This window comes from Bos taurus, chromosome 20 (genome assembly GCF_002263795.3).
Source record: "Bos taurus isolate L1 Dominette 01449 registration number 42190680 breed Hereford chromosome 20, ARS-UCD2.0, whole genome shotgun sequence".
Taxonomy (NCBI): Eukaryota; Metazoa; Chordata; class Mammalia; order Artiodactyla; family Bovidae; genus Bos; species Bos taurus.
Genome location: NC_037347.1, coordinates 37,211,752 through 37,235,216, shown reverse-complemented (window position 1 = coordinate 37,235,216; position 23,465 = coordinate 37,211,752). Strand labels below are relative to the sequence as shown.

Here is a 23,465-nt window from a genome sequence, read left to right as displayed (position 1 = left end):
CAGGCAAATCTGCTTCTTCAGAAAATCTCATAGTGAAAAAAAAAAAAAAGAAAATCTCATGGTGAACTAAAAGCTAGATACTTTTTGGATTATCCATATTTATAAATCCCCAAAAGTTATAATGTTTCATGTAATACAAAAAGAAAGAATTTCCATCTTTAAAAAATTTGGAGCTATCTTCATTTGTATAAAATACAGCAATTCTGAAACTATACAGGTGGTACATCTGTAAGTGAACATAAGAAATTGTGAACCACAGAGTCAGAAATCACTTAACTGACCATTTCATATACATACTTAATATTATAGATGTAGAAAGGGGAAAGTATATACTAGAAGACATGATCCTTCCATCAAAAAACCACATATTTAGTTGGAGGTGTTAAGAGCATTAAGAATTTGTAAATGAGATGAAGAGTATGTTCACCTTGGCACTGAAGATGATCCAAAACTGAAATTGATTTTTTTTTTACCTCTACTAATATTCTAGAAAGTGAACCTCACTGATACAATACAGTTAAATTAAGAAAGAGCAAGGGAATATTACATGATTTGAAAATGACATATATAGATAAAGTTCAACATTAGTATGTCACAATTCTAAGCAATGAAGTCTTTGGGATTTTACTCATCATGAGTTTTATATCTTTGTTGGGTAAATTGTTGTTATTCGTGTATTTGGACGAATAGAGGTTAATCAGTTACCGAAATAACTCCTTCTTCATGATGAATAAAAGGATTATTTGTCATTTGAGACTGATAGTTTATGTCTCGTCATCTTAAATTATTAGTGTTGTATATTCTTGTGATGTTTAAATTGTCTTAACCAGTACCTATTTATTTTTGGGATGATTTATATTTAATCTTTACATAAGCACTATTATCATTTGAATGTTATGGTCTTAATGTTGATTATAGTTACTAATATTACTGCTGTAAACCACTAAGGTACTCTTCACTCCCAGTTCTTAAAATTTAGGTAAGACATCATTTTTATACTTCCAGTCAAAGATTTACATGGGTAAGTAAAGTAAGTTAAAATTGTCATCTTCAGTAGTCATCAAGGACAAATTATCCTGAGTAAATAACTTTTGCTAGTTCTACTTTATTTTTAAGCTCTCAACAGGATGTTAAGGATTGATTTCTTCTTAGCAGCTATTTGTATGTTTGTGTATATGTGTGTAGGATTAAATAGTAAATATTATGTTAATAGTTCTAATAGTATTCTGTATTCTTTCATGGAAAAATATGAGTTTATTTCATAACAGATTTGAATTTACCCTTTTCAGTTGACATTTATATTTTAAAATGCTTTTTTCTATTTATCTTGCCTTTCATGTTCCTGTTATCTTCAGTTAAACACATATTTTGGTTTAGCTGTTTGAGGAAATTTTCTGTAATAGTAAAGGTATTACTGTGCCTCTCATAGACAAAGATAGGTAAAAGCATATGAAATCTTGTCCCAGACACCATACACAACCACCAGGATCATATAGAAGAAAATGAGGTGACAGGTATCCTCTCCAACTCTTAACATTTATATTGAGGGATGTAATCACTTTCAAACTAACTGCTCCAGAACTCTAAAACAAATTTGAGTGCTACCAAGAATGTGAGGTATACACCCTACTACAGATACACCTGAAAATGCAAGTGGGTCTCAGTCAATGCAGAGAAACGAAGGCACTAATTATATCAAAAATTGATAATATAACTACCCTCTATTGCTATGATAGCAAGAATCTGTTTTTAAAGTTGTTTATGCCGATAATATGTATAAAAACTGCATTATCAGTTTAGGGTTAAGACTATAAATATGAATGTGTTTTGTTAAAATACAAATATAACTTAGAAAACTTACATAATATTTCATTTTGTGTTTTAACAGTTAAAATTTCCCTTTTATCTTCAGATTTATGTTTTTTCTTACCTTTTATTAATAGGTAGTATAGATCAATCAGTGTTAAAAGAATTACCCCCTGAACTCCTGGCAGAAATTGAATCCACCATGCCACTTTGTGAACGTGTGAAAATGAATAAACGCAAGCGTAGCACAGTTAATGAAAAACCAAAATATGCTGAAATCAGTTCAGATGAAGATAATGATAGTGATGAAACTTTTGAATGTAAGTATCACATGAGTTTATTATTACTTTAGAATTAAAAAGCAGATTGATGTATTTGTTTCATTTATAATTTTTTGGGTTAGCAAGAGAATAGTGATCTTAATAAATAGTATAGCAAGTTTTTACTTTATACTTAAAATATGTGTGAAAGATGAGATCAGTTGGCACCAAGAAAAGAATTTTTTAATGAGTTATAATAAGTGTCAGGTAACACAGGTATGTTTCTATATGCATTTAGCAAACATTTATTGAGCTCCCACTATATCTTAGGCAGTGAGAATAAAAATATAGCAAGTATGTGACCCCACCTTTGAAGAATCTTCAGTCTAATGGGGGAAATATGTAAACAGTTAAAGTACAGTGAGGCGTACAGCAATGATAATAGTAAATCCAGGGTGCTGTGGGAGCACATTGGATTAATTGGATTGGCATCAAAATTATACTGGGGTTCAGAGAGCGCTTACTGGAAGAGGTGACACTAGAGTTGAGTCTTGAAGGACACGTAGGAGATAGCCAGATGAAGAAATATTTTAAACCATACTATCACTAAATTATGAATGGATTAGCCACATTGCCAATTATCTGTGTGGTTTGGACCTGGCTTCTCCTTTTTGCCCAGCTGTGTCCTGGAATTCCTCCCTTGTTTCACTGTTTTCCAGAGCTGGCTTCTTCACTACACAGCTACCTCTCTACAACACTGTGATCACCTGTCTTTGCACTAGACTTGCTATTCCTCGCCTGTCTTCCTACTGGTCCACTGAAAAAGTTCTTCTCTTTTATCCCTATCTTCCTTCTACTGGAGCAAGAGAATTGAGCCTAGCCAAGAGGGGTCAGCAACCTTGTTTGACTTAAACGGCATTCAGTGGAAACAGACTATGGGAGATCTTCACTTGTGTGCCAACTGACTTAGTCATTATGACCAAAAGAAGTGGGAAGACCACCAGTGTGTTCTACCTTTTCCACCTAGTATCTGTAGATTGAGGTGTGACAAGCAAGGGCAGGAAGGACAGATGCATGCTGCCATTTTTAAATGTATTATTGTTGATGGAAGCCCTTCACCTCCAAAGTTTTTGATCAATGTTCATTTATTCTGATCTTCTCAATATTGTGAGCTCTTGAGCTATGAACAGTAGACTATGAATACTGAACAACTCTGAATACAGTTTTAAAATTGAAATAAAATGCAGCAAAATTAATCTGACATTTAATTATATGTATAATTGTTATTGTATTATAATGAGATGTATTTATATGCAGTATATTTCAATGGCTAAAGGTAATACGTTTTTATTATAATTAAATATTTTGTTTATATGGGAACATATGGTCTGGAAAGGGAGAGGAGAAAGGAGATCTGGTGGCCCAGAAACTCACTGCCCTTAATATACATACCTCTGCTTCACTTTCCCTCTCTTCCCCTAATACCCCATCTATTTCTAAAGGGAGTAACTAAGGAGTTCCTTAATTGCAGACTGGTTTCAAGTCACACTTCAACTCCAGTTAATTGAGAGTGGCTGCCTGCATTGCTAAGCTGGTGAGAATTCTGAAGCTACCTCACAGTCAAGTAAAAAGGGTAGCATAATCAGAAAAGCCCATCAAATGGAAAATAGAGGACAGAGCCTCACATGCCTCATGTTTGTTGTCATTGCAGCCTCTGTTCTCTTCTTTGCTTTCTGTGATGAGAGATGTTGTCTCATGGGAGCACATAATTTCATCTTAAAAGCCATGGATCTCATATATATGTCTGAGGATATTGAACCTAATATTAGTTAGGGAACCTGAGCTTCAACTTCTGCTTGGGAAAAGGGGAGTGTCTCTGGGTTTTTCAGGAGATCTTAGAATAGCTTCCTGGTTTTTTGGGTTTATTTCTATACAAGTAACTAGAAAAGTTGACTCTGTGGCCACTGATTTGAGTGATGAAAGAATTCCAATTCGTAGCTGTCATAAACAGTCAAATTGTCATCATTATACCATAGCAAAAAATTAGTGAAACGGAGTACAGTACAAAATGTGAAACTATTACGAGAACTTAAGTGGCAACCATTATGCTGCTTTGAGGGAGAGAGATGTTTATGAAACAAAATTTTATTGCAGTTCAATCAAATTGGTTTCCTAAAAATCTAAAACTAAGAAAATAATTTTGTTGAAAGATAGGGGGAACTATTAAGGGTTAACTTTAAAAGTTGGGCCACACAGATATGGATAGTCATGTACAATTATAAAGTCAACTTGGTTGCGGGGGAAGAAGGAGGGGAGATCTAAGATGCTAAAGGGGCACATAGGTGAAATTTAGAAAGGGAGCATGGAAAACGCCCAAGTCGTATTTTACACACCCTATTGAGTTATGCTGGGTTCTTCCCCTACTTTTTCCAAGATAACAAATGATATAAGAATGGACAGATTAATCATAATAAATTGGGATCTTGATAGAACCTTGTTTCTATATACACTGTTTCATAGAAGTTGAATTTTTCCCCTTAATTTGCCATTCTTTTTTTTTTTTCCCAACTTTCTTAGTTTAATGGATGTGAAACAGAAATTTCCAAGACCTATAAAAATTACCACCAATACAGCATATTATTGTTGTTGTTTAGTTAGTCATGTCCAACTCTTTGTGACCCCATGGAATGCTGCATACCGGGCTTCCCTGTCCTTCAGCATATTATATCTACTTGCTAACTATAAAGTTTTTCAAGCATTTCCTACTCATAGAATTGAAGGCTTGAAATAGATTTCTTATGAAATTATATAAAAACTCATAAGTCATATTTGAGATCAAAGAATACTACTTTCTGAATGAACTCACTTGTTAATTATCATTCTTCAAAGTAAGTATTTCAGTACTTTTTGAAAAAATATTTAATGAATGCTATATATAAGCAAAAGGCTTCCCAGGTGGCACTAGTGGTAAAGAACTCTCCTGCCAGTACAGGAGATATAAGAGACACGGGTTCGATCCCTGGGTCGGGAGCATCCCCTGGAGAAGAGCATAGCAGCCCACTCTGGTATTCTGGCCTGGAGAATCCCATGGACAGAGGAGCCTGGTGGGCTATAATCCATGGGGTCACAGAGTCGGACACTACTTGAAGTAACTGAGCACGCATAGACATTGCTTATCCACACATAAGACATTGGCACAAGTGTAGATTGAGTACATGAACCAAAGATTGGCATCCTTAAATATAAGCCAAGTAGAGGACTAGGGACTCAAGCAACAGTTTCTTGTGAAGAACTTGGGTATTGGTCATAGTTAGGATTTAAAATAGAAGCAAGTCACAAGATAAGCAAAGGAGTCAGGTTCAGGACTACAGACTAGAAAGTAATTCACTGTCAGCAACAAGTGGTCACTTCAACAACCAGTGTATGATCACAGGATGTAGAACACATCAGTTCTCTATCCTGGTTTTAACTTGATATTGTTATATCCTAGAACAGATGTGCTGAATATTTTTCACTTGTATTCCTTCCGAGTCTCGCTGGACAGACATTTTTAATCAGTCTTTCTTGCTGAAATATGGTGCTTTGTCTCAGGGCTCAGAATTATTCTCAACATTCTGCTCTGGGCAGCTACTACTGGTTGATCAGAGTTGATGTGTCAGATGAAATCTGTTTGCCAGTTCTGCCTAGAGGCTCCTGTCAGTACTGGTGATTTTAGCAGAATGCTTATACCTCTGGAAGGATGGGGAAGGGATTGAAGGTAACATACATAAATATGCTTATCTAGCATGCATAAACTTAAAAGCTGTCTTTTTGGGTTTAAGCAAGTATATTGTTGGAGAACTGAATTCAGTGTGTGGGTATTTACAACTATATAGGTTTATTGTGTCTTTGTATTGGTAGCTCGTGATGTTAGGTTATCAACTCTGTTGAATTTATAGCTATGTTGTGGGCTTAACTTGGCTGTTAATTGATAGTATACATGGTTACCCACAGTCTGTAACGGTTTCTCAAAAGTTTACTTTTCCTCCAAACCCCACTTCCCACCAGCAATCCAAATGTTTTAAAGTGTTTCTGGTTTTTATCAAATTCTAGATAAAGTTTGTTTTACATGCCTTAATTAATCCTGAGTTTTAGATATTATTGACTCACCAAATATCTCTTTAAAATGAACAGTGTGATTTAATTTCCACAATATTCCTATCTATATTCATTAGCAAACCAAGTTCATGTAAAATTTTCTAAATCTAGATAAATGCTAAAATAAGTGATACCATTTCTGTACCATAATTTATATTTCTGGTTAATCAGAATGACTCAGAATTTCCTAGTCTCACACAAATGAAGATTCTACCTCCCCATCCCGCCGCCGCCCGCCCCGCCCCCCCCCCCGCCCCCGCCCCATGTGGTTCATTTTTAAAGTACAAGTTTTAATAGTCTTTTAAGTGAGGTAAATTATTTGTCATGGGGATTTGCTTCTAGCCTCTAGGAAACGACATAAAAAAGATGATGATAAAGCTTGGGAATATGAAGAGCGTGACAGAAGAAGCTCTGGGGATCATAGGAGAAGTGGCCACTCTCATGAAGGAAGAAGAAGTTCAGGTGGTGGTCGTTATCGAAACCGAAGCCCATCAGATTCTGACATGGAAGATTATTCTCCTCCTCCCAGCCTTAGTGAGGGTAATTCATCAGTGTCAATGGATTTCTTACTTAAGCTGATGTTAAATTTAAGGTTTTAACTTCGAAGAATTTTTATACCTTTTTATGAGCTAATTAACAACTCCTAATTTTTAATGAAGACAAAATTTGTGTATTAGCAGTGATTATTGTTCAAGTTTTTAATTAATGTTCAGGAAGAAAGTAGACATAGAAGTATTTTAGGTTGTTATTACTGCATTTCAGTATTTCTTTTTGTTCATTTAGTCGCTAGAAAAATGAAGAAAAAAGAAAAACAGAAGAAGCGGAAAGCTTATGAACCAAAACTAACACCCGAAGGTAACATTTTAGTTTGTCTTTATTCATAGTCATCAATTTCAGTTTTCTACTTGGAGTGTGGATGATTAAGTTTTGGATTTTTTTCTTCCTTTGCAGAAATGATGGATTCTTCAACTTTTAAGAGATTCACAGCCTCAATAGAGAATATTTTGGATAACTTAGAAGATATGGATTTTACTGCATTTGGTAAAATCATTTAAAATATATTTATTTACCTCTAAATATAAACTCAATTTAAAATGTATTTACTTACCTGTGTGTTAAGATTTCTGCCAGTTATTCTAGTAGATTCAGAGGGATGATATGTGCTCTTAAGAAGTTGAAACCTAGTGTGGCATCAAATCTAGTCTGTGTTATCAAGTAACTGAAAATGTTGGTATAAAATTCAAGTGTTAAATTAGTTTAGTACTGATAGTGTTTTAAGAGTCCTGAGAGTACAGCTACCATAGTAGATTAGGGAAGCCTTTATGCAGATGAAACTTGAGTAGGTCCTAGAGAAGAAGGGTACTAATATGAGCAAAGATGCAGAAATGAGAACCTACCTAATTTATTCTAAAAGACAGTATTTATTGAATAATTACTGGTTGTCAGTAGTATGTTAAGTGCTAGAGATGCAAACATAAATACCCCAGCCCCAGGCTTTACGTATGTATTACATACATATTCCGTATCCAGTGTGGGAAACAAAATTGTAAAGCAATTAGAATACAATAGGGTTAATGTAATGTTGTGTTAAATTTATAATAATATATATGGGTCATACCTACAGATGTAAAAATGTTAGGTTTATTTTTTTAAAAAGCTGCTTACATTGTTTAAAGCTGCTCTCAACAATTTTATTCCACTTTCAGTAGATACAAACACTAGTGCCTAATTTATACAAAAGCTAGATGGAGTACAGTAATTCTAGTATGAGTACATCTGTTTAAAAATGCATTAAAAGGTATATTACCTTTATTTTAAAAGTATTTGTGACAGTTACTTGTGTAAGTATCATTAATTCTTTCCCTGATTACTTAGAATATCCACTTCATCATTTCCAAAACTTTAGAATTGTGTGCTGGAAAACTGTCTTCCATGTCATTTAAGATACCAACAAGAAGTCATATGGCATTCTCAAATTAAAATAATTTGAGTAGTTACTTACAAAGAGACCAAGATTACAAAGATAGGGGCAGAATAGAGCGGAAACCCAAAGTTAACAGACTTGGAACTGTTACCACCCCTGTACCCAAAGGAGCAAGGGTAAACAGAAGTCAATAGAACTCAGTCAATAAATAGGAAAAGAAAAAGTTTTAGAATAGGTTGCCCTGTAAAAACAAGTGTTCTTTTGGTCAGAGGACATGAGCAGCTTGAGGAGACCTTGCAAGGAAGGAGTCAGGAATAGAAATACCCTGACCTCACTCTCCTTCTCTTTGATCTTCTGACAGGGCATCCCACTGGCTGAACCCAAACAGAAGCCAGAGGGCATGGGAGACTGTTGATGTAGTCCATACAGGTCAGCCTGCTGGGGCAGAAAGTTTGCTTGAGAAGGGTCATAAAGTAGTAAAGATAAGATATCTATCTCCTCTTCCCATCTTAGTCAGAAGTCTAATTGTAATCTTTGTCCTCTTTTATTCAGGGTTTGCTTGAGGTTTATGGAGGCCTCCTAGGATATTATTTTTGTTTGTTTACATCTGTTTGTATATATGCAGAAATTTTATTAACTAAAGCTAACTATTTTGAGCTATTTATTTTACCTAAACTATGTATGTTTGAATTGGTTTTTCAGGTGATGATGATGAAATTCCTCAGGAACTGCTCTTAGGAAAACATCAGCTTAATGAACTTGGCAGTGAATCTGCTAAAATTAAAGCAATGGGTATAATGGATAAGGTATCTCACTAAAGTAAAATTTATAAATTTACTTACTATTTCATGTTTGAAATTAAAGTTTTAAAGGTAAATTGCAAAGTTTATATAAAGTAAGTAATGATGAAAAGACAATTCATTGTTTCTTTCTGAGAATCTGACAGAATTATTTCTTTAAAAAATGACAAGGCTTGAATCAAAGGCATATTCTGCAAACTATTCTAAAGAAAAATCATATTTTTGCATTCAAAGTGACACAGTCCTAGATTTTTTTGTCACTGTTTATTTTTTCATTGTCTCAAATATTTAAAGTATTTAAATACAGAAATACACTAAATTTTTCTTTAACATTTCCTTTAGTCATTTACATTGATTGAAAGAGTTAAGCCATGGTTTTAACACAGTAATTGTTGGGGGGTTTTTTTTGGTTTATTTTATTAAAATATAGTTGATTTACAATGTTGTGTTACTTTCTGCTGTACAACAGAGTGATTCAGTTACACATCTGTAAACATTCTTTTCCATTATGGTTTATCACAGGATATTGAAAATGGTTCCTGGTGCTATACCTTGTTCTTTATACGTCCTATATTAATAGCTTGCAACTGACAATCCCAAACTCCCAATCCTTCCCTCCCCTACCACCTCTCCCCCGTGGCAACCACAAATCTATTCTCTGTGTCTGTTAACACATTAATTGTTAATAAGTACAGAATCTCATTGTTGCAGGCTTCATAATAACTTCTATGGATTGTCTTTCCTGTGAGCTGTCTGTTGCCAAGTAGTCTCATTGCACTAATGGAATAACAGAAATTTTTTTCCTTAATAATACTTCAAACAATAGTGACAACATCAAGATTGGCTTCCCATGATCTTTATGATCCAGCAGTCACCTCCTAAACTACTGCATGATTACTATGCAAATACAGTTTCAAAAAAATCCTCTTCCCTCCTTATCAGGCTCCTCTTTTACAAAATTTTGTACTCTTAGTCTGTAATGTATAGATAATGATTTGTTCTTCAAGCATAGTAAAAGATTTAATGAAAGATTATATTTATCTGAAGAATTTGTTTTGTCAAAAATTAAACTTACTTAGTTTTAAAGTAGACTGGGAAATATTTTTATATTCTTTACAAAGTTAAAATATCAGTTATTCATTTTGTATTCATTTATATTAGTTTCAGGAGTTCAGTGTAACCAATCAATATTTGTGTGTATTGGAAAAGGATACAAAGTAAATCTAGTTAACATCATGGCCACACACAGTTACAGTTGCATTATTTTTTTTTATTATGAGAATAATAAGAATTAAGAGTTCTATTCTCTTGACAACTTGCAGATATAAATCATAGTATTGTTACCTATATTCATCATGCCTTGCATTACATTCCCAGGACTGACTTATAACTGGAAATTTGTACCTTTTAACCACCTTCATCTACTTCACCCACCCCCACTTCGCACCTTTAGCAACCACCAATCTGTTCTTTGTATTTATAAATTCTTTTTTTCTTAAGATTCCACATACAGGTGAGATCATATGGCATTTTTTTCCCTCTGTCTGACTTATTTCTGTTAGAATCATGCCATCAAGGTCCATGCATATTGTTGCAGATGACAAGATTTCATTCTTTTCATGGCTAAATATACACACACACACACATACCACATTTTCTTTATCCATTCATCTATGAATGGACACGGTTGCTTCCATGTCTTGACTATTATAAATAATGCTACAGTAAAAATGGGAATGCATATATTTTACGAAGTTAGTGCTTTTGTTTTCTTCAGATACGTACCTAGAGGTGGAATCACTTGATTATGACAGATTGGTTTTTTACTTTTTTAAGGACCCTCTATACTGGTTTTCCATAGTGGCAGCACCAATTCACATTCCCACTGAGAGTGCCAAAAGTTTTATGAGTTAGGATTTTAAAGCTATACAGACATTTCACATGATTACCCAAGAATTAATGTACTATTGGTTCACATTGATATTACTATGTGCAGTGAGGAATATATTGATTTCTTTTGTATATACAAATATGGCATCAGTTTTCCGAAATGCCAATGCCCCCTTTAGGTTTTATGTCATAAGTCCTATAGTGTTTCTATTTCAAAATATGTAGTGTTTCTGTTTCAAAAAAGTGCATTTACTGAGTATTTTCAAAGCATGGATAATTTACCAAAAGTTTCAGTAGTTTAATCTGTTGTGAAATTATCTAAAGCAATATATTTGGGGGAAATTTTTTCTATACACCAGTATAGAAATAATGAAAATATACCTGATGTCACTTTGATCCTCCCATATTACTTTTCTGACTGATTCCATTGAGAGTCCTAGCTACCTGATAGGGATCTAAAAGGAGACTTAGTCAAAGGAATGGGTAATGGTTGCTTCCTGGTAGAACCTCTACAATGACTACTAATTTTTTAAATACAGAAAACATTATTTGTAAGAAATTAAATAGGTGTTTTTAAAAATAAAAAATCAACAAAGGAAATATTTAGAGAGAGTGTGTGGGTGCCTCTGCGATCATATGCATGTTCAGTGTCACTTTCACAGAGCAGAGGGCCAGAACAAATGCAGTCTTAACTAGCTATATGGTGAGATTTGCCTTAGAAACGTACATATGTGCCCATTCCGTTTGCTGTTCTTTCAAAAATAAGTAATTAATTCTCTACATAATTCAGATCTGAGTGGAGGAGCTAAGTGAGAAAATTTTATTTTTCCACTCTGTGAGCGAATGTTAATGCTGTATAATCCATAAGCTAAGGGGAATAATTGTACAGAATATTTCTTGAGTAATTTATTATGTTTACCAATGATTGGTAAAAGAATTTTTGCTTCTGTTCAGCTTTCCACTGACAAAACTGTGAAAGTCCTAAATATCTTGGAAAAGAATATTCAAGATGGGTCAAAGCTCTCCACTTTGTTAAATCATGTAAGTTTAAAATCTGTATTGTTAATTTTACTCTATTAAATTATACAGTTTTTCATAAGGAACTTTGATTTATAGGGAAAATTCCAAATTTTATTAATTTGAACTTGTTGCCACTATTTACTAGTTCACATTTAGCCTTGCAGTTAGAATTTAATAGAACATTAAAATTAATGTTACACATTATCAGTTGACAGCTTTGATATAAATAAATATGATGACAGATGTAAATTCATTCAGTTCAAAGGATCATTCTTTAATCTTACATTATGCTCTTCCTTTTGTAAGTGGATGAGTCTTTAAAATGTCTTTTCATTTATAAAATGTTGGTAGGAAGTAATTATTTTTCTTGACCTTCCCTTGAGAACTAAATAGTTGGAAACCATATGGTGATTTCTTAATGTATTCTAAAATATTGATCCTTATGTGTTATTTTTATATCTAGCTCAAATGTTTGTTGGAGGGATGTTTCTTCAATTAATTCATGTAACCTGCTTAACAGTGTCTGGTACATTGTAAGTTCTCAATAAATGTTAACTGCAGCTGTCATTACATTTTAGTGTGCTTTATCAAAAGCGGTAGCAACATGGTATAATAATGGTTTATATAAACCAGGGTCTGCGTTTCTAACCTTTATAGCAGACTTTCAAAACCGTATGTGCATTTGAATTGATCCTGGTGTCTCTTTAACAATTAATAAATTCAAACACTAATGCTTATAGGAATTTAATGTAAAAGATAAGAATTTGGGAATATTTTGAGTGAATGAAATTTATTTTTAAATGACTGATAATAAAAATAGTATATTATAGAAAATTTTCGAAACAGAAAAAGGTCCAATTTTCATCCAACGAGAAGCACTGGTAGCAAGTATTATTGATAGATAATACTTCCATTCTCATATATACATACATAGTATATATGTTTAGCACATGAACTGGATTATATCTCAGAAAGGAAGTGTTCTTGATGTTTTCAAAAGGCACAGGAGTGCTAAGTGATTTACATGGAATTTAGAAAAGTAATCTCAGTTGGTATTTCTGTGGTTTATTAAATATATCCGTGTTTTTCCAATGCCCTTTTAAAATAATTCTTGAATCATATAAACCTAAGGGATTAGAGAAACTATAGTGACAGTATATTGGTTGGCCAAAAAGTTTGTTCGGGTTTTCCCATACGATATTACAAAAACCCAAACAAACCTTTGGGCCAACCCAATACTACATCTTTAGTCTTAAAAGGGGGGGGTGTGTGTGTGTGTGTGTGTGTGTGTTTAATATTTTAGCAAGAAACTGTGGTAAATAGCAAGAATCTAGAGTTCAAAGTTCTGGAGAACTTGCTGAGTCGCTTTTAATGAAATTATTTTTATTCCTGAAAACCTTAGCACTTTTTAGTGTGTTGCTTTTAAGCCTTAATGTTTGACATGAGTGATGAACCTCTGTAACTGACTATTCCAAATAAAAGTTTCAGTATCAAAGAAAAGTTATTTTGTGTTACTTTTTTAGTGGATGTATAAGTAGTAAAATGAAAGAAAGCTAGAGATGGAGTTTTTTGGCCTTAGTATAAAAGCCCTGCTCTGCTTTACATATATTATGCTTTTAGCATGCATATGAAAATATTCCTAGAATATAAAGTCGATATCTTATAACTAAGGATGTGATAGAAGGATTTTCACTTTAAAAGTAAGATTAAAGTCACTTTTTCCCAATTGTAATGCATATTGCTGATGTATAAATTAAAACGTAGTCTATCAGTTGTTGAGTTATCTATTTTAGAAAATAAAATATGTTTTTAGTAGTCTGCATAGTCACTTTTTAATCTCAGTTTCAAAAATACAGTGTTGTTGAAAAATAGATATTAGAAATGATTGAGTCAGTAACATTTTACTTACTTTTAAAATAAGTCTATCACAGAAGATAAACATAACTAAAACTTTGTTATTAGGATGTCACTTAATGGTGAAATTAGAAAGTAGAGTACATTATGTTTCAAAACATTAACACAAAAATCATACCTAATATAAGTATTTGTACTTCATTCCTGATATTCTTTAAATAGACACACATCAAAACTCTTACCAAGTTTTCCACTGTGCGTGCTCAGTCACTCAGTTATGTCCGACTCTGCAACCCCATGGCATTTTCCAGGCAAGAATATTGAAGTGGGTTGCCATTTCCTACTCTAGGGAATCTTCCCGACACAGAGTTTTACAGGGAAGGTCAAATATATTATAATATTTAAAAAATATTTTAACCTATAAATGTGTTTATTTCAGTTTCATTAACAGTGTGTTGTTTTACAGAATAATGATACTGAAGAAGAAGAAAGGTTATGGAGAGACCTTATTATGGAGAGAGTGACAAAATCAGCAGATGCCTGTCTTACAACTATAAACATCATGACATCCCCTAACATGCCAAAAGCTGTATATATTGAGGATGTAATCGAAAGAGTTATACAGTACACTAAATTTCATTTGCAGAATACACTTTATCCTCAGTATGATCCTGTTTACAGATTAGATCCTCATGGAGGTTGGTTTGCCCTTTTATACTGATAATTTTTTAGTTTAATATCAAAATTACCTGTAATATAATTTTGCCATGTTGGATGGGTCAGAATGCAGTGACTTCAAATGGCACCAAAATTACTAGATTATAAAATTGTAATAAACACTGCCCTTCATTTGACTGGAATATAGAAATTTTTCAGTCTGGTACTTGTTCAGTTATAATTTCTTTAGCAACTGTTTACATATAATAACAAGTAATTTTACTTATCTGGCAATCGTAGATAATGTTAATATTCACTTCTGGTTCTATTTAGCACTTCACCCTAATTTTGCCTAAAATATTATCTACAAAATGGGTTGATTAAAAATGTATATTCTTAGCAGTTATCCTTCAATAAAAAATAAATTAATTAAAAAATGTATATTCTTTCTCTTACTGATAATCTTTACAAATGAGTCAAGTATATTAACATGTTTACATTTGAAGAGAGGAGGGCAAACTTGAATCATGAATATCCTAAATTAATTATCTGTAGTTTAATTATTGCAAGTTGATTTAAGGGGAATATCATCTTACTATCCTGCTCCAGTCAATGGAAAAAAAAAAATGAAATAAATTTATACTTAAGATACAAGAATTTAATAGCCATTGAAAATCTGTTCTAACAGTGTCGACTTTCTGAGTATTCCGTAGAGAATAATTTTCTCTTCAATAAATAAATAGCTTTGTTTGCCAAGTTATATTTTTATATAGGGAAGAAAAAACAGATGTGTTCTTTTAATTCAGGAAGCAGTTTCATTGCTATAACAGATTATTAAAAGTTGACATAAGCCTTGTTTTGATTTTTTTTTCATTTTAGGAGGCTTACTAAGTTCAAAGGCAAAACGGGCTAAATGTTCTACCCATAAGCAGAGAGTAATAGTAATGCTTTATAATAAAGTTTGTGACATTGTTAGCAGCTTATCAGAACTACTAGAAATACAACTTCTAACAGACACAACAATCCTTCAGGTAAGTTTTTTTCAAGCATTTTCCATATTTCTAGATCAAATAATTTAAGGATAAAGGACCTAATTGGGTTCAGTTTAACCTTGAGCACTCAATAATAATACCAGCACTACGTTAATTTTTTTCATTCTGAGTATATTATATCTAAATGGAAGAAGTAAAAGTGTAGGGAAGTTTTAAAAAGAACCACTTGGGGCAGAAGAAAGGTAAATGTAGTGTAAATTCTAAAATCTAAATTATTTGAAAGTTATTATTTCCTTTAAAATATGTTAGGATATTTCTTCCAGAATAGTGAATTATGTTTTGTTTTTTTGCATTCCTGTGACATTTATCAGTCTAAAAGTTGGTAATTAGAGGAATGGCATCTGTGAAGGAAGGTATGTACTAATTTTCTTGAGGATGAAAGGGAACAAAGGGAAAACTAGATGTCGATTGATGAGGGAAAAGAAAATGCTCTCTCATTGTTTTTCAGTAAGTTTTTTAGTGTTTTGGGATTTAGTAAGGTAGAATGTTACTGAAATCTATTACAGATGTATCCTATCGTTACTCTCTGTGTCTGTGCAGGTATCTTCAATGGGAATAACACCATTTTTTGTGGAAAATGTCAGTGAACTACAATTGTGTGCCATTAAATTAGTTACTGCAGTAAGTATAATCAGTTCACATTTTTAGTTATCCCCCAGAAAAATAATATTGATATCGTTCAATACAAATTTGCAAAAACTAATGCAGATTTGAGTTTTCCACGAGGGCTATTTTATGCCTTAGATTTTAAGCACTTCTAAGTATTTAAAAATATTTAATAATTTCTTAATAAAATCAGGTATTTTAAATCATTTAAATCTTGTCTTACTTTCCATACCTAAAATACCATATTCCTCTGCATGAAACTAGTATACTATGACTTCTATAAGAATGTTACAATTAATGATAGAAAGGTTGAGTAAATTAAGTCATTACTGTTGAAGTTGTTGAAAACATTTTCATTCTAAATGGCAGATTAGGTTTTTATTACATAGTATAGTATCATTTTTGTTTGTTTTCGAATAATTATAACTTAAGTTGAAATCTTATAATTGCTAAATAGGTATTCTCAAGATATGAAAAACATAGGCAGTTAATTTTGGAAGAAATTTTTACTTCACTGGCAAGATTACCTACCAGCAAGAGGAGCTTAAGGAACTTCAGGTAACTAACTATAGCAAACACCAAGTTTATGATGAAGAACCCCATTATACTGTAGCCATCATATATTTATTCTTTATCATTTCTGACTTTTGTTTTAATCATCGAATAAAAGGCAGTTCTGTGTCAGAACAGCATGAAGAATAGCTTAAATGTGTGAAATAACAATACACTCTTGAGAGACTTAAAGGCTCAGTGATTGTCAAGTATAAAAATCTTTGGCAGGGAATTTCAGTCTTGGCATAACTGACATATTGAGCCAGATAATACTTTGCAGTGCTGGCCTGTACATTGTAAGATGCTTAGCAGCATCCTTGGCCCCCGCCTACTAGATAACCAAAAGAAATGTACGCTTTCCAATTATGATCACCAAAATTTTCACTAGACACGGGCAAAGGTCCCCTGAAGGGCAGAGTCATCCCTGTTTAAGAACCATTGGTCTGTGAGAAGAGCAGTAGGAAATACGGCTCCAAAGCGTCAGAGGCAGTTCAGGGATTTTACAAGGCTTATTAGGAACTTGAACTTAATCTTTTATACAGTAGTAAGTCATTATATAATATTTTTTAAGAGAGCTGAAAAATTGCTCTAATGGCAATATAGACAATAGACATGAGTTTAAATTACTAAGCACAGAGTAAGAAATGTTATCCACTATTGTTAGCAATATTGCCTTTGTTGGCATAGATCATCATCATAATTTCCATGACTATCATAATATTCCTGGGTGATTAAATGTGTTGACCTAGCATATAGGGTTATATTTAGATTGCTTTGAAGGTTGTCTTCTATAAAATAATTGTTTTTATCTTACTTTTTTTGGACCACTTGTGTTTTGATTAACATCTATTGTCTACTAAAACCTGAAGAAAAGCTACCAATATATAAAGGAATACTCTTTTAAACGAAAAGATTTAAAATCTGGTTTTTTACATTCTGTGTCACAGACCTCATACTCTTAACGTATGATCAAGAACTGACTATGGAGCAGATTTTAATAATAAAAGAAATATCAGAATGCCTCGGCATTGTGAAATCTTGAAGACTTGTCATTTTAAAAATCACTTTGAAAAATATTTGATGTTTTACATTACAGTTTTCAATCTTCAGTACATATAAAGTATAGAATTTTATATACTGCATTTTTCCTGTGATTATTTTAATGATCTATACATAGACATTTAGTTGGTATTTTTCCTAACTTCCCCAAAATAATTAACTTAAGGTCACTGTTATAAGCACTAAGGATAATACCTAGAAATTTTGGTAAATAAAGCATCCTGAAACTTGCAGATCATAAGTAACATGTAAAATGAAATTCTCTTCATATGCTGTATGATTAAAATATTTTCTTCTCCTTTAAAGGTTAAATAGTAGTGATATGGATGGAGAGCCTATGTATATTCAGATGGTTACAGCACTGGTTTTACAACTAATTCAGTGTGTAGTACACTTACCATCATCAGAGAAGGACTCTAATTCAGAAGAGGACTCAAATAAAAAAGTAAGGAATCATTTGTAAGTTTTAGAACTGTTTGCTTTTGTAGGAAGAAGTACCTGTATTCTCTGCCATTCTTATAAAACTGAAGGTGTTAATTAGGGTTTTGTGACTGGGCTTTCAGATCCTTGTCGAGCATTAGACTAAGTTTTAGGAGACTTGAGTTCTAGTATACACCATTCATGAAACATACAAATTGTTTTAATCTTGTTTCTTTATAAAATGGGAATGATAATACCTAACAAGCCTACTATTACAAATTGTAAGGTTCAAGTAAGATACTGAATTTGAAAATGAATATTATAGTATGCAGTATCTATAGTCACATGTAACAAATAATTTTAATGTAATTAATGTTTAATTCATGCTGAAAATGAATTTATGCCTTCTCTATTGAGTACTTGGGGGCTCCCCTGGTGGCTCAACAGTAGAGAATTCACCTGCCAATTCTTGAGTTCAGAAGATCCCTTAGAGAAGGAAACGGCAACCCACTCAGTATTCTTGCTTGGGAAATTCCATGGACAGATGAGCCTGGCAGCCTACAGTCCATGGGGTCGTAAAAGGGTCAGATACAACTTAGAGACTAAACAACAACAATTTGAGTAACTTACAGCTATGATTTGCTTTTGGTTTTGTAGCTTTTACCCATCAACACTTAACATTTTGCCAGGTTCTATAGTTTTACCTCCAAAAAATTCGAAAGAGGTTTAATTTTATTTCTTTATTATAATCAGAAAGGTGCAAAGTATAAAACAAATATCAAAAAGGTTGAGGTCCTATTCTCCGCTTCTTCTAACCTTGTTCTCTTTTCATAGTCTTTCCTTATCATTGTGAATGTTTATCTTCTTTCATTTAGTTATTTATCTGCATATTTGATAAAGTTTTAATTTACATAAATGATATAATGACATTTACAGCAAATTTCTTCACTCACCATTGTTTTTAATATGTGTAGCTAATGCTAGATTCTTTTTGACTTGGGTTAAATACATCATATGTGACACACAACTTGAAGCATAAGTTTCTCTAGGTATACTTAGAAGTAGAATATTAAATCATAATTTACATGCACTTTTAACTTAATGAAACTGGTCAGTTTGCTCTAAAGTGATATTCTAGTTTACATTCATACTTTTTGATTTTTGCCTAGTCTGGTTAGTGTAAAATGATACCATGTTTTATTTCTCATTCTTCTGGTTACTACTGAGTTTTTTTAATGTTTATTTGTGTATCAGGTTTCTACAACTTTGAATTAACTATATACTGATCTTTAAATTTCTAATGATGGAGTTGAATTTTATTTAGTATTATATTCCAGCATTTCATAAACTTTGAACCTGCAAATTTTTTTGAAATTCTTTTTGTATTTTTGATCAATATTGTTCTGACCTAGATCATGATAAACAACCATTGGTATTTCATTTGTTACACACGTTTCTCATTCTTAACATATGTTAAGAATGAAGCATATTGGATGAAGCACAAGCTGGTATCAAGATTACTGGGAGAAATATCAATAACCTCAGATGACACCACCCTAATGGCAGAAAGCAACGAGGAACTAAAGAGTCTCTTGATGAAGGTGAAAAGAGGAGAGTGAAAAAGCTGACTTAAAATTCTCCATTCAAAAAATGAAGATCATGGCATCCCGTCCTGTCATTTCGTGGCAAATAGGTGGGGAAGCAATGGAAACAATGACAGAATTTATTTTCTTGGGCTCCAGAATCACTGTGGATGGTGACTGCAGCCATGAAATTAAAAGACACTTGATCCTTGGAAGAAAAGCTATGACGAACCTAGACAGCCTATTAAAAAGCAGAGACACTACTTTGCCAACAAAGGTGCGTCTAGTCAAAGCTATGGTTTTTCCAGTAGTCGTGTATGGATGTGAGAGTTGGATCATAAAGAAGTCTGAGCTTCAAAGAATTGATACATTCAAACTGTGAGAAGACTCTTGAGAGTCCCTTGGACTGCAGGGAGATCAAACCAGCTAATCCTAAAGGAAATCAACACTGAATATTAATTGGAAGAACAGGTGCTGAAGCTGAAGCTCCAGTACTTTGGCCACTTGATGCAGAGAGCTGACTGATTGGAAAAGACCCCAATGCTGGGAAAGATTGAAGGCAGGAGGAGAAGGGGACGACAGGATGAGATGGTTGGATGGCATCACTGAGTCAGTGGACATAAGTTTGAACAAACTCCAGGAGCTAGTTAAGGAAATGCAACACTGGCGTGCTGCCTTACATGGAATCACAGAGTCAGACATGACTGAGGGACTGAACAACAACAATGCTAATTGTATCTTCTCTTACATATAAGAGTATAGTTAAAGTTTTAGTATTTTTAAAAATTATTTATTTTATTTTTGGTTGTGCTGGGTCTTCATTGCTGTGAGCAGGTTCTCTGTAGTTGTGAGAGTGCTCGCTACTCTCTAGTCACAGTGCGTAGGTTTCTCGTTGCGGTGTCTTCTCTTATTGCAGAGCACAAGCTCAAGGGTGTGCTGGCTTCAGTAGTTGGGATTCATAGGCACAGTAATTGTGACTCCCGGCCTCTATGGTGCCGGCTCTGTACTTGTGGTGCACAGGCTCCGTGGCATGTAGGGTCTTTCCAGATCAGGGATTGAACCTGTGTCCCCTACATTGACAGGCAGATTCTTATCCACTGTACCACCAGGGAAGTTCATAAAGTTTTAGTATTTAATTGTATTGCCCTTATAGTCAGTATTAACATGGTAGTAGCAACTGAAATAATTTGTTGGTTATTTCTTATATGTATATCCATTCATTTTTCTCAATCTAGGTTGATCAAGATGTTATCATTACCAATTCTTATGAAACAGCCATGCGAACAGCCCAAAACTTCCTTTCCATCTTCCTTAAAAAGTGAGTAAAGTTAACATAATCTGATTTTTATTTTCCCCATGGAGAGAATAGTTCATTTCTTTTATGTAAAAGATTAATCGAACTTCCTTCCATAATCTAAACCTGACTATATCTCCCTGACTCCTGATATCCTTATCTTTAAAATGAGGCAGTTGGAATATTATAAAATCTAAAGTTTCATGAACTTTCTTGTGTGTTGAATTCTAGAAGCTAAAGTACAAGATTGAAATTCTTTAATTTTTCATTGAATTTTCGGACATTCTGGTTGAATAGGAAAGTTTAGGGATAGAGGTTTACTTAGTTTTCAGAAGAATTTATAGTAATCTCATAGAAGAACAGTGGTCATTATTTAAAATGTATTATGCTTGCCAGAAAGTAATGTTAATATTAGTCAGTAAATGAATTTCCTGTAATAGGGGGGAAAATGAAATTTGAGAAATAGATTCATTTTAAACCATATTTTATTTAATGTGCTCTGTTACACCTTGTTTAGGTATACAAGTTGAGAAACTTAGTTAACAAAATTTCAGTCATATTGGTGAACATGTCACCTAAACTCACAGCTTTTTCATTATTTATCTTTGAACAGATGTGGTAGTAAGCAAGGTGAAGAAGATTACAGACCACTATTTGAAAATTTTGTTCAAGACCTTCTTTCAACAGTCAATAAGCCTGAATGGCCAGCTGCTGAACTACTCCTTAGTTTGTTAGGGAGACTGTTGGTAAGAGTATAGCATTTAAAGATTATTAGATTACTAGAAGACAACATAATGAGGATGTACTCTGATTCACAGATGATGAATTCTTTAAAAATGTGTAAGGAAATACGACCATTGCATCTCTATTTTTGCATGTGCATTACTGTACATAATACTGTCGGTACCTTGTATAAAATTTTGAAATGTTGTGACTTTTGGTGCTTTCGTTTCATTACATAAGATAACAGTGCTTTAAAAAACTCCTTTTATTTATTTGAAAGTATTATTAGTTAAAAGCATCTCAACACAGAGTCATGTTATTATAGTTAATTCATTTCAAAGCATGAAACTAATGAATATGAGCTCTGTCATCTTTAAGAGTACTTCTAAAAACATGACACATTTTAGTCCTCATGTAATACCGTATTAGGGAAATAAATACAACGAAATGCTATTGTGGTTTTTATTTTTAAACTGCATTTGGACTCGTGTAGTTGTTACAGAGCTTTGGGGGCCTTACTTTCTGTCAGTTGGAAAATATATTAATACTATTCTGAAGCCAAGATATTTTTTATAGACTTTGAAATTCCAGCCTAAGAAGTTCTTAGTCGGTTATAATCCCATTTTATACAGTTGAGCCTACATTTAAAGAAAGTGACTGTGTTCTTAGGAAGACTTAGTTATAATTTTTTTTTCTTTTTAATGAAAATGTTAAAATTCTGGAAACTCAAAAGGCAATTAATGGGAGTTCCGTGGTGGCCTAGTAGTTGGTATTCTGGGTTTTTACTGCCATGGCCCAGGTTTAGTCAATGGTCAGGGAACTGAGATCCTGCAAGCTGCAAGATGTGGCCAAAAAAATATACCAAAAAATTTTTAAAGGGTAATTACTTTGTGGGACAATACGACGGGAAAAAAATGTTTAAATTTCAAGTAAAACAGCATAGATACGGAATTTATGTAAATTGCTATTAAAAATATTTTAACTTGATTAAGTTAAAATTATTTTTCATATGCAGGTTCATCAGTTCAGTAATAAGTCAACAGAGATGGCTTTAAGAGTGGCATCCCTTGATTACCTTGGAACTGTCGCTGCACGACTGAGGAAAGATGCTGTTACAAGCAAAATGGATCAAGGGTCTATAGAACGAATTTTAAAACAGGTATTGAGATAAAGAGTTTACATTATGGGGATAAGTCATAAGTAGTTAAGAACTTTTTAAGGTATTCTTATGTTAGTGTTGCATTTCATTTTGTAGATTCAGAATAAAATCATCTGAAAGTGCCACAGAGCAAATATATACCTTAGAGTGAATTCTGTATAACAGGAACTTTCAAATGATTTATATAATTCTTAGTTGTGTGTGTGAACTTCTGTTATGAATGTATGATACTAGTTTCTATTTGGTTTAACTTTTATTTTAAACTGTGGAGGAGGTGATAGTAATACTAAGATAACTTAAGAAAATTGATAGGTAAATGATATGTGTAGGCTCAGTCACTTAGTTGTATCCAACTCTTTGTGACCCCATGGACTGTAGCCCGCCAGGCTGCTCTGTCCATGGGGATTCTCCAGGCACGAATACTGGAGTGGGTTACCATGCCCCCTTCCAGGGGATCTTCCTAAGCCAGGGATCGAACCCAGGTCTCCCACACTATAGGCGGATTCTTTACCGTCTCAGCCACCAAGTAGCCCAGATGATCTGTAATCCAACCATGTAAAGCTTTTTTCATTTTCTTTATACTCTTTTTTATTTTTTTAATGTCCATAACCATATCCATGCTGGCCGTGACAAATGCCTCTAACTTACAGAAGAGTTTGAAGAATAGCA

The 23,465-nt window shown here is 33.3% G+C and overlaps 1 protein-coding gene across 4 annotated transcripts in view; it reads left to right on the top strand.

The window, feature by feature from the left end:
• The window catches only part of NIPBL (NIPBL cohesin loading factor), a 205,463-nt gene that overhangs the window by 135,126 nt on the left and 46,872 nt on the right, over positions 1-23,465 (top strand). For all 4 annotated transcript variants that reach the window (NM_001206584.2, XM_015459095.3, XM_005221614.4 and 1 more), the window contains 14 exons: positions 1,944-2,126; positions 6,546-6,743; positions 6,987-7,058; positions 7,155-7,244; positions 8,830-8,933; positions 11,772-11,858; positions 14,158-14,389; positions 15,228-15,379; positions 15,941-16,021; positions 16,464-16,564; positions 17,924-18,062; positions 20,856-20,938; positions 21,528-21,660; positions 22,653-22,796. In NM_001206584.2, the coding sequence (NP_001193513.1) occupies positions 1,944-2,126; positions 6,546-6,743; positions 6,987-7,058; positions 7,155-7,244; positions 8,830-8,933; positions 11,772-11,858; positions 14,158-14,389; positions 15,228-15,379; positions 15,941-16,021; positions 16,464-16,564; positions 17,924-18,062; positions 20,856-20,938; positions 21,528-21,660; positions 22,653-22,796 (1,799 nt within the window). The remainder of the gene's footprint in view (positions 1-1,943; positions 2,127-6,545; positions 6,744-6,986; positions 7,059-7,154; positions 7,245-8,829; positions 8,934-11,771; positions 11,859-14,157; positions 14,390-15,227; positions 15,380-15,940; positions 16,022-16,463; positions 16,565-17,923; positions 18,063-20,855; positions 20,939-21,527; positions 21,661-22,652; positions 22,797-23,465) is intronic.